Source organism: Sciurus carolinensis, chromosome 2 (assembly GCF_902686445.1).
Source record: "Sciurus carolinensis chromosome 2, mSciCar1.2, whole genome shotgun sequence".
In the NCBI taxonomy this organism is placed as follows: Eukaryota; Metazoa; Chordata; class Mammalia; order Rodentia; family Sciuridae; genus Sciurus; species Sciurus carolinensis.
Window position 1 is genome coordinate 173890697 of NC_062214.1, and position 12097 is coordinate 173902793.

Sequence of the window (12097 nt, forward strand, 5' to 3'; positions counted from 1 at the left end):
ACTTAAGGATAGTCTTTGTGCACCTGATGCATTATTGGCATACACCTGTAATCCCAGTGACTTGAGAGGCTGAGGCATGAGGATAGTGAGTTTGAGGCCAGCCTCCGCAGGTTAGCAAGACCCCGTCTCAAAATAAAAAGCGAAAAGGACAGGGATGTGACTCAGTGTTAAAACGCCCTTGGGTTCAATCCTTGATCCAAAAAAAAAAAAAAAAAAAAAAAGGAAAGAAATAGTCCTAGTGCTTTAAAATTTTCGTTGTACTTTTACATTTTGGAAAAAGCAAGCTTTTATTTATTTTTTAAGTAGCTCATCTTTTCTTTTGAAGTAGCTATTTAATATGTATATAAATCTTTAAAGCTTTTTAGGTTATGTATTGTGTGAGAGGTGCTATATAAATTTATTCCCCCCCTTTGCAACTGAATACCCACAGTGTTTATACAAGTAGTATGTTATGTGGCCAAGAGAATATATGGGTACTTTTGGAGGAAAACTTTTCCTAGAGTTTTAGTTTTCCACATGATCACTTTTTGAAAGGTTAAAAAGTTTATTATAAATTAGAATTCCTGTGCATTTGTACCCTTCCATTCTTTCTCTTTACTCAATAGCCAAACCAGATTTCCCTGGAAGAGAACATCCTGGTCTCCCGTTACATTAACAACCCCCTGCTCATAGATGGTGAGTTGTGATTAAGCTCCAGACTAAGTTGGGTTAGATATTGCTAAATGTTTTAACCTTCTCATGGCCTTCTCTAATAAATCTTTTTAAAGCTAGTATGGAATTCTTGGAACCTGTGGCTCCAGAGATGAGACTGGTTCCTTACCTACCACCAATGATTATTCTGAAGATAAAATGAGATAAGAAAAAGTGCTTTATAAGCTACAAAGCAATCAATCAATGAGAACTGCCTATTTATTTATATACACATATATACATATGTATATATACACTGTGTATATTATGGCATAATATCTATAGTATAGGAATGTAGTACAGTTATTATTCATTCTCACCAGGCAAGGTGTGGGCAGTGTGGAGTGTGGTCTTTCTTTTATAGTTCTTGGTTACCTTGTCCCGTTCCTTCTGTGGCAGAAAGCAAATGAACATGTTTTTTCCTGTGCATCCAACCTTTTTCCTAGATTTCAAGTTCGACGTGCGCCTCTATGTGCTCGTGACTTCCTATGATCCTCTGGTCATCTATCTCTATGAAGAAGGGCTGGCCAGGTGAGACACTTTGTGTTTGGTGGAAGGGTCAGGTGGGCATATTGGAGTAAATCCACTGAGGAGTTTTCCAAGATCAGTCTGTTTATTTCTGTTATATTCAACTCAGGAAATTAGAGTATACCCTGGCAGGCTTCCGATAACAGAAAACAATCCTAATACATTTCAGCCCCCCTTGCATGTCCACACAAAGTGTGTGTAAATGCACACCTTTCCCAGCAGGGATGGAGGCCACGGGGTATTTTCTTGCAATGACAATTGTTAGAAATATCTTAGAGTAGTAAGATAATTTGTCATTGTTCTTCAGAATACATCCAAAAAGGAGGATGAAATCCCACATTTATTTACCTGTCATATATCAGACATTTATTTTAATCCTGATAACAATCCTGTAGTTAATACCTTTTTGCACTTGAGGAAATTGAGACTTTGAGAAGTGAGGGAACTTATAGTCACTTTTCTGAGATTGCCCAGCTGGGTGGTAGTGGAGTGGAGATGGGAATCTATTCACTGGGCTGCCCAGGCTCTCTCAGGTTTAGTGCTATGCTGCCTTTCCCCCTTAAAATGCAAGTCATATACTTTGCAGTGGTCATATATACATTATTATCTTTTTCTCCAGGTGCCTTGTAGGTTTTAAGGTAGTGCAACTTACAAAATTAGTATGAGTTATAATAATTTGGAGTTTTGTTTTCCATAACCATAGGATTTTTTATATGTGGCAGTGTTTCCATAAATAGTTTAAAATAAGTACACGACTTTGCTATATTTGTGTTCTTTTCCCCCCATAAAACTTTTTTTTTTTAAACCAACTAGTCTGCCTTAAGTTCATCTTATGTGCACTGTTGTAGGACACAGCAGTTTAGGATGTGGTTTGCATCTACCAGCAGTCATGACAAGCTGTAAATCACAGTCTGTGCATGTTTCTGTATTTAGAAAGTGCATTTTGAAGATGCTAAATAGCGCAGATAAAAGAATGCTGCCTATTTATATACAGGTGATAAAGAAAATAGGTGGAATTTCTGTCCTCATAGAACTTAAGATTTAGCAACTGAAGTTTAGTTTAGTGGCTTTGGCATGTTATTGAACTCAGACAACTGTTGTTTCTGAGTCATATTTTAATTATTTAATAAACTTAATTTCCTTTGATGTACCCTTGACTAGAATCAGAATGGGGAAGACTAACCAAAGCTCCTGGCTGGCTGAGTCATGTCTGCCCTTCACCTCTAGGTGGCAATGACAGCATTTATAAGCCTGTCATATTCTTGACTAAGATTTATGAGTTTGAGTCCTGGGAACACTGGAGGCTACGAGAAATCCATAGTCTGACCTCTCAATCCCTTGAAAATCAAGAAGGGTTGGAAAACTAAAACATTTCCCAGTTGTTGGGTAAAGGTCTGAACCAGGCATCTGAGCGTGAGCTGACTGGTAGCGCTAATCAGGTCTTCGTAGGAAAGGAATTTTCTATAGTATTTATAGAATGTGCTCTCAATTTGAGTATAGACAGACAGACAGAGTAGTTTCGAGAGCCTCATTCCCATATTGTCTCGAACAAAAAGAAGGTAAAGTACACCCCCTAACTTTCATGCAGGGGTGTAAGGTGTCCATGATTTCAGTTTTGTAATTTGAGACTTCTGTGCTCTCTTCCTTGTCTCAGAAGCTTCTCCACTGTCCCTCCACTCACCCTAACCCCACCTGTCTCCTTTGTCCTACTCGGAAACTGATTGTGTCCTACCAGAAATTGATTTCTGCAATAGAGAAAGGATATAAAGATTATTTATGTGCACTGTTTCTCAAATATTGTACCAATATGTTTTGCATAATATTCCGGAAATATTTCACCCACAACATTAGTGACCCTGCCTGTGGGTAAAATGTGGCATAGTTTCAAGACCTTTATGGTTCAGAGGACAAAATGAGAGCAGTATTAACATTTAACATAGAGAATAATAATAGCATTATTTACTACAGAAATGCAAATGCTTTGACTACTGCTTGTGTGTTGGACATCAGAACCCACTGAATTGGAGTAACTCTTGCTTCTAGTACGAATTTAAAGAAATTAAAATGTATATGTGTGTGTGTATGTGTGTTGTGTGTGTATATTGTATATATACACATATACATATATAATAAAGTCTATACATGTGTATGTTTAATCAGTGGATGCTTTTCCTTAGAATAATTAGGAAAATAGCTGTGTAAATACTTAGACCACTTGGCCCAAAAAACAACATGAATTTGCAAGACCTTGCAACATGAATTTGTTAGGTTTACAGGAAAGTATAGGTGAGTATCAGAGCTTTACAAAATTCTGGTCCAGGTCAGCACAAGGAGCTGTTTGCCAGAGTCCTGTGAGGGCACATTGTTCTGTGCAGTGATTTCAACGTGCTCAGTTCCTGTGTCATCCTCACTGTGTACCTTGGCACACACCTGCTTCTGTTCCACCCCCAGAGTGCACTGGACTACTTACTGTGTCATTACATTCTGCATTAGTCCTGTCTGCAACTCCTGGTAATCTTGGATGACGTGTGCTTTATGTAGACATAACTGAAGGTAATCAGGTTGGGATGAGATCTCTAGGTCTTTTTACTTTGAGGCTCAACAAGAAAAACCATAGTTTTTCCTAGAGACAGAACTGGAGGCAAAAGTAGTTTCCTTCTTTAGAAAGGAAAGCTCTGATAGTGGATCATTTCTGTTTGGGGCTTCATTAACGCTAGGTGACAGAAAGTCCATTTCACAAGACAATTTTGTGAAATAAGTTATTTTGTGTAAATTCTTTACCTTCTTACACTGACTGAAAAGAAGATCCTGGTTTGTTTATTTATGAGTTAGAGCTTTCAGTTGTCCTTGTTTTATTCCCACTGGAAGCAGAGCTCTCACTGTTTTCTTTTATGTGGGTAGAATATTGAAGAGATGTGAAAATGGAATTGCCTTTCTGGAGTTTGGGTCCGGCGTCTTGTGGTCTGGTGTGGCGCCCCAGTGCTGCACCCAGCTTTCCAATTCCCCATGCACGTTGCCCTTTTGCACCAGCAGGGGACACTCGGTTTCCAAGGAGGGGTGCTGTTCTCACCAAAATGGTGGAGATTCCTTTTCCTTTCGGAGTGGAATCTTAAGAAGACTTTGTCCTGGATTTTACAGCTTTTGGTGGATCCAATATGGGGCTTAAATAATTTGACAAAGTACTTTTGGAGACAAATCTATATCCAAATTTGTACTTAAACAGGGAAAATAAAAAGTTAAAAAAAAATCTGAACAGAATTTGAATTGAAAAACATATGTGTTGTCTGAGACCCAGTGATGGGTAGCAGTAACACTTTGGGGAACATGAAAGTGTCCAGTGGGGAACCAAGAGCATTCCACCCACGCTGTTGGACCCAGGGGACCCTGAGTAGGTCTCAAATAGAACTGCTTCTTTTTCTACCTCAGCCATATTATTCAGCAGAAATGCAGAAAAGACCCCAAACATTTGTACTGCCTTCCCCCCTCCCCACCCCCAGTTCCTTCTTCAGTAGCCTTCCTTGCTAATTAACACTGGCTCCGCAGGGATATTTACCTTTTCTCTGTTGGATTCCTGTGGTTTTGAAAGAATTCAGGTACTTGCTGGTTGCCAAGGAATTCAGATTACCTCACAGGCTGCACACTGTCCAGAATCTGCCACAGCAGCAAGTGGGGGGGAAGAGACACCAGAAAGGGGGAGAAATCCTTTCCAGTGCTCATTGTCACCCTCCCTGGCAGGCCCGTGCTGTTTGTGAAGTTTGAGTCATTTCTGGCTCTGAGGACAGAGGATCAGGCTGGTAATCCCCTCCCAGACGGCTCTGCTGGGCGCTGCCGAGTCACTGCAGCGTTTGGCAGCCTCTGAGCTGCAGCTGGTGGACAGCAGATCAGAGAGCTCTTGGGCCTCTTGCTCTCTTCCATAAGATTTTTCTGGGTCAAGCCAGGATGAAGCCCAGTGGCTCCTGGCAAGGCTGCCTGAGGTGCAGTCCCTTCCTTGTCCAGGCCTCTCTGGCTCAGAATGGCTACACCTGCTGAACGATAACTCATGTGCCACAGCCAGGGTCTCCTTTGGCCTGGCCTCCTCCTTTCTGTACATTTGTAGTGAATGTAGAAAAACAACTACTAAAGAAGAGGCTTAACTGTCCTGCATCTAGCCTCTGTGACTCTGACCTTAGGAGCACATGGTGTCAGAGTCTGAGAAGAACACAGTAGATTTCGAATAGGGGAAGAGAGTTGATGAGATCCCACTGACCCTCTCTGCTTGCTTTCCCATTTAGGTTCTGTATTGGTAAAGACCTTGGAACAAGCAACTCGGGTGCACTTTCGGTTTATGCTTATAATTACTATAGATACTCCTTGATTATGGTATTTGTCCTGATAAATCCATCATAAATTTTTTAAAATGTCATAAATTGAAAATGCATTAATACTTGTACCCTGCTCACCACATGACCCACTATGGAGTATTGGTCGCTAACCTCTCGATCGGCGAGGCTTCTCGAGGCTGCAGCTCTCTGTGCAGCCCAGCCTCTCCAGAGGGCATCATGGTGCACAGCATTAGCCTGGGAAGAGAGAAATTCAAAATAACAAGGCATATGGTTCTGTTTTTGTCAATAGCTGCTCAGTAGCATCCAGGGTTTCAGTTAGCCAAGAAAGCAATACCTCCTCCCCCACCTGCCCCGCCACCTTTTCTTGGCTTAAAGGTAAAGGCTGTGAAATTCTGTTCTGAGAGTTTTCCTAAATTTTCATTTTATTAAAAGAGAGGTTCAAAACTCAATTCATCCTGTAAATTTCAGCCTACGTTATATTAAGTATTTGCAAATTTGGCCCCAGGGTTGCCAATTAAAGTGTTATCTTTTTTACTTTGTTGCTAATATAGAAACTGTGCTGAAATTTTTAGACCTAAATAGGATGAACTTTAATAATATCTGTGAAGATCTGGTTTAAAGGTCACAACACTAAATGCTCATAAGTACATTGCCTCTAGATAGTTGGCCAGGTGGAGACTGCACAGTAGGAGAGCACCTGTCCCACTTAAGGGAGCTTGCGGTGTCGTGCCAGTAAGTCACCGATGGAATCACCAGATCTGTGTTTTTTTTTTTTTTTAAAGGGAGATTTCTTTCTCGTGAAACTTAATTTTTTAGACTTCGAATTTTGAAACTGTTTCGAACTTGTAGGATGGGGTGAAGGACTGCTTTTTACTCTGTGTCCAGAGACCCCATCTCACATTCTGCCACTTATTCAATAATGTTATTCATAACAAAAGGACCCAAGCAAGGATTGCATATTAGGTTTAATCGTTGTTGCTTTTGTCTTCTTCAGTCTGGGGCAGCTCCTCAGCCTTTCTTTCTTTGACTTTCACGACCTCAGCAGTTTTGAAGATTACAGGCAGTCATTTTGTAGATTGTCCCTCAATTTGGGTTTGTCTATATTTTCTCATGATTAAACCTAGGTTGTGCCTTCGGGGTCAGAATACCACAGAAGTGATGGTAGTTTCATTGCATTATATCTGAAGGCACATGGTAACTGTTTAGTGTGGACTGCTTGGTGAGGGTGGTGTCTACCCGATTCATCCACTGCAAAGTTACTTTGTCTTTCCCTTCATAGTATTTTCTGAGGAGATACTTTGAAACCATGTAAAATCTCATTTTGTATTTCACCTAGGTTTTTTTTTTTTTTTTTTTTTTTTTGGTGGTGCAGGGGATCAAGCTTGGGCCTCATACATACTAAGCAAGTGCTCTACCCCCAACTTTTCATTCAGTACTTTTAATGCCTACTGATATTTCTTGCCTGAATGAATTATTTCTGTAGTGGTTGTCCAATGATGGCTTTCTAATTACATCATCCTTTTTGCTTTTATCATTTGGTATTTTACTTGAAGGAAAAGCTTTCTCTTCTTCCCTATGTTTATTCATTTATTTATACCAGTGCAGACTCAAAGATTCCTATGTTATTGAATGGGTTCCTTTACTATTACAATTTATTTTGGTGCTCCAGTTTTCTCAGATTTGGCCACTGGGAGCCCCTTTAAGCTAGCTTTTTGTGCCTTCTTGATTATCCCCATTTTTCTTTGAGCACAAGATCTTTTAGGCTTATCTTGTTCTTCTCTTATCTAGCCCTGGAATCAATCATATCTCTAAGGAGCACTTGTTGCTCTGTTGTGGAGAATAGTCTTTAGAAATGAAGATGTGAAGCAACAATAGGTGTTGGCGAGGATGTGGGGAAAAAGGTACATCCATACATTGCTGGTGGGGTTGCAAATTAGTGCAGCCACTCTGGAAAGCAGTGTGGAGATTCCTTAGAAAACTTGGAATGGACCCACCATTTGACCCAGCTATCCCACTCCTTGGCCTATACCCAAAGGACTTAAAATCAGCGTACTACAGAGATACAGCCACATCAATGTTCATAGCTGCTCAATTCACCATAGCCAGATTGTGGAACCAACCTAGATGTCCTTCAATTGATGAATGGATAAAGAAACTGTGGTATATATATATATATACACCATGGAATATTACTCAGCTATAAAGAATAATAAAATTATGGCATTTGCAGGCAAATGGATGAAATTGGAAATATCATGCTAAGTGAGATAAGACATTCTCAAAAAACCAAAGGACAAATGGTCTCGCTGATAAGCGGATGATGACACATAATGGGGGGTGGGAGGGGGGCAAGAATGGAGGAAGAAGGGACTATATAGAGGGAAAAGGGGGGGGAAGGAAAAAATAACAGAATGAATCAAACACCATTACCCTATGTAAATGTTTGACTATGCAAATGGTATGCTGTTACTCCATGTACAAACAGAAACAACATGTATCCCATTTGTTTACAATAAAAATAAATTAAAAAAAAAAAAAGAAAGAAATGAAGATGTGGATGCTAGGTGGATTCATCACTCTAGGACCTTGCAATGGACAGCCCTAGAAAGCATGCCTGTGTGTTTATGTACATATGCACATTCACATCTATATTTTTTTATCTCCATACATTGAAAGTAGGAGTTCATATTAGTACTTCCAATTCAAGTTCAAAACTACAGGGCATGTAGTAGCTTTCTCCCTTTCTGTATTTTTGTGTGTCAGCTCCAACAGTGAGAAATCTGTGTTCCATTATCTTCAACATATTTATTTATTTACTTAGTTCCCTCTAATGTAGTCCGTCTCCTGACCTTGCCGGTCCATCGCCCCACTCACACACTCTCCTGTGTGGATCTAGAGCCCCGTGGGGCTATGGCCCTACTTAGATAACCTCCTGTGCAGCCTGGGGTCTCCCTTCCCACACCGTAGACCATTTACTCGTGTGGGCCCTGGCTGCCACTGGGCTGCAAGAAAGAATGTTGGTCAAGTAATTCAAGTTAAAAAACAAAACAGAAGCCTTTGCAGGTTAATCAGATAATCAGAACTTGACTAGTAGACCAGATCTGAGACTACTGTGACTTTGGTCTGGACAATTTGAAAGAATTGGTGATCCGAGATGCATAAGATCTGTTTAATCTGACTTTAGTGAGAGCTATAAGATCTAACTGGTTGGGAGGTGGGGTGAGCACACATCCCTGCCTCTCCTCTATATGGTCTTCTGCCCCGTCCACTGGATTAATAAATAGCAATGCCTTTGTCCTGTGGAACTTTTGCTCATTCTGTGACATTAGTAATATATTCTTTGCTAGGGTTCAGAATGAAGCACCCCAGCAAAAGAAAGATGAGAAAGAAGATAGATGGTTTTGTAAAAAGGTATGCTCTTGAGAAAATGAGCCAGGAGTGACAGATGTCTTGCTTAACAGATGCAGCTTACTCTGGGCTTTTACCAGGCTTTCCCTGTTGACCAAGGTAGATCAGATACCCAGAGTCAGAGGGTGAAGACCCTCTTTTCCTGAAGCAGGACCTTTCTCCTCCCTGGAATTCATTACTTTTTTGGGAGAGAGGAGGATGTCACTGTGAGGAAACGTCTGGTCAAGGCTGGTAGCCTCTGGGGGCCAGGCTGTGCCCCTTTGCATTTCATAAGAATTCAGAGTTGTTGTCTTGTTCCCACTTGGAGGAAGAAGACTGGGATGCAGAAGTGAGTTTACCCACCACAAGTGACACGATGGACAGTAGTGATAACTCCTAGTAGTTTCTGGAAAATCTGAAGTCTCTCTCAAGCATAGACATAATGCTTGTCAAACTCTTGTCCTTGAGCCATATATGCCTGGTCAGAATTTTCTTTGTCCACATCCTTTTTCCTGGTCTCATGTTTGTTTATTTTAGTTTTTGAGTTAAGTACTTTTTTTTTTTTTTTCTTTTCACTTTTCTTTCTTTGGCTCTTGTTTATTTCTGGAGCAGGGAATTAGGGAGCGGAGATAGTGGGTGGGTGAGAAGAAATAGAGAAGAGGAAAATTTTTAAATGCTGACCTTTAATGTGGTAAAAATTCATGTTGACTTCATAGTCTGGGTAAGCATATGTAAATAATTTGTAAATCATCTGAAAATAAACTTGTGGCCTTCCAGGTTTTTTTCACACACTTGGATATACCTCCTGGGAAAACCCCTTGAGGGGAGGGTGATATGGTTATAGAGGTATGTAAACAGGGATTGATATTTACCATAATTATTTGCCTTGAATGGCCTTTTGTTGATATTGAGCATCACTGGAAAGTTTTCTCTTTCCCTGCTTAGTTTCTTCAGAGGCATATGTATTTTATGCCTTGGTTTTCCTTTGAGAGTAGTCCAGGATATCACATTACTTCCCTGTTTTCAGTGGGTTCCATGTTTAATCCCTCTATGCCTTCATTCCAAATTTAAGAATTAGTCTCTTGCACTGTGCCCATATTTATGCTGTTCTGCTTTGTCTACTGTTACCATTATTGTTCTTTTTAAATGAATATTACAGTTCAGTTCTGTTCTTTCTGTGGATGTGAGTTCTGTGTCTGTACATTTCTGTGCTGTTCCCGTTTTCTTTTTGCGTACTTTTTCTCCATGGAGTTTTAGTATCAGGCACTGTGGGGACACTCAGTAGATACTTCTTTACCAGCTAATGTCCCATCATCCATAGCATCCTTTACATAATTTTTCAGGTTGGGCATAATTATTTTCCATTTATATCCTTCCTATTCATACAAGGTTTTGTATAAGAGATGCAGCATCTCATAGTGATTAAGATAATGGATTTTGGATCAGGGGCAAGTTGCTTCATCTCTCCAAGTCACATTTAGTTTTCCTATCTATTTTATAGATTAGAGATAATAAGCCCTACTTCATAGAGTTGTTCCAAGGATTGAATTAATATGTGACATATATTAAGCAGCCTGGGGTTGGGAGTTGGGAGGCATTTAGCATTTCCTTTATCATTGTGATCTGGCTGACCCTCACAGCCCTAGCCTGTGTCCTTGAACCTCTGTTCCTGGCTTTTAACATGTGTCCCTCCTTTCAGGTTTGCCACTGTGCGATACGACCAAGGAGCCAAGAACATTCGGAACCAGTTCATGCACCTGACAAACTACAGCGTGAACAAGAAGAGTGGAGACTATGTGAGGTACTGGCTGTGTCTGAGCCAGAAAGCAGGGAAAGCAGATTGAGACATGGGTGTTTAATAGTAGAAAGTTAAAGTGCTGCTCTGGGGCTCGATGTGAGGTTTCTGTTCATGTAACACTTATGGAAAGCTGTCAGGGTCATGTGACAGTTGTGAGGCGTACCTGGTGCTGCTGCCCCACTGTTTGCCCTGCCGCAGGGTCACCTTTCTCTACTAAAATGTGCTTTCATCATTTTGTGTTCTTCATTGTCTTCCCCTCACTTAGGAGTAGGAATTTCATAGGCATATAGAACGTTGGGAAGTCAACAAGTGAGGTCATTTCAGCACTTGGAAAACATACCCAGAACTTGACAAATATCTGTACCCTTTGACCCAGCAGTTCCATTTCTAGAAACTTAACTTTAAATGAGGGTTTTACCCATAGGATCAGAAGTAAAGAATGTTCATTACTGTGTATTGTTAGGTGGAAAAGCGTATTATGAGGCAGTACATGGAACTGAATTTCTTGCATGAATATTTCTGATAGCTAGAGTTATTTATTTTTGCTAGAGGTGGAAAAGAGAAAAGGATATGTACTACTTAACTATAGGGAGTGGGATTGTGGGTGGGTGATTTTTATTTTCTTTCTGTGTGCTCTTATGTATTTTTCTAAAACAAGTACTTATATGATCAGGAAAAAAATTAGGAAGAAAATTAAAAGAGAAATGAGGACATCTCAGAAAAGATTGTGGCAGAAGGGAGCACCAACCCTGCTGTGTCGAAATGTTCTTTTTGCTTAATTTTCTTTCATGCTGGTAATTTTGCCAAAAAGTGAAAAAACAGAAAAGAAACCCAAACAGTCACTTTCTCCTCAGGCTAAAAATAGGTGCCCAGTAGGTTCAGGGAAAGAAAGAAGGAAGGAATCCGGAAGTGTTGGGATAGGTGCTAAAGCTCTTAGGCCCCACAAGTGTCCTGTGGGCTGGGTTAGTTGGTCAAAGACATCACATCCTTCCCCTTGGAAGATGAGAGAGGTGCAGTGAGGCAGGACGGCGGGAGGGAAGGGGGCACAGCCACAGAGCATGTGTTGCAGGTGGCAGGACTCACAGTCTCCGTGGGAGTCACTGCCTCCGTGCACTGTAGCAGTGGGTGCTTCATTGCTCTTCCTGCCACTCTAGTGCACTCTCCCTACCTGGTGCTTCGGAAGGTAGGAAGAAGGCCCAATCCACCACCAGAGAGGAGGGAGCTTCCTTCACATGCCAAAGCATTTCTGTGTAGGGTGAGCTCATTAAATTGCTGTGCTCAATTAGCTCACTAACCCATTCCAACTCAGTTTGGTCTGAAAATGGCACTCAGGGTGGTTTTGTGGACTCGGTGCACTCGAGTGACATTCACT

The 12097-nt window shown here is 40.8% G+C and overlaps 1 protein-coding gene across 20 annotated transcripts in view; it reads left to right on the forward strand.

Moving 5' to 3' along the window:
* The window catches only part of Ttll5 (tubulin tyrosine ligase like 5), a 266244-nt gene that overhangs the window by 44456 nt on the left and 209691 nt on the right, over positions 1-12097 (forward strand). For all 20 annotated transcript variants that reach the window (XR_007107155.1, XM_047540836.1, XM_047540832.1 and 17 more), the window contains 3 exons: positions 606-675; positions 1137-1221; positions 10627-10728. Coding sequence is in view for 19 of the 20 variants with exons in the window: in XM_047540836.1 (XP_047396792.1) it covers positions 606-675; positions 1137-1221; positions 10627-10728 (257 nt within the window). In the remaining variant the exon portion in view is untranslated. The remainder of the gene's footprint in view (positions 1-605; positions 676-1136; positions 1222-10626; positions 10729-12097) is intronic.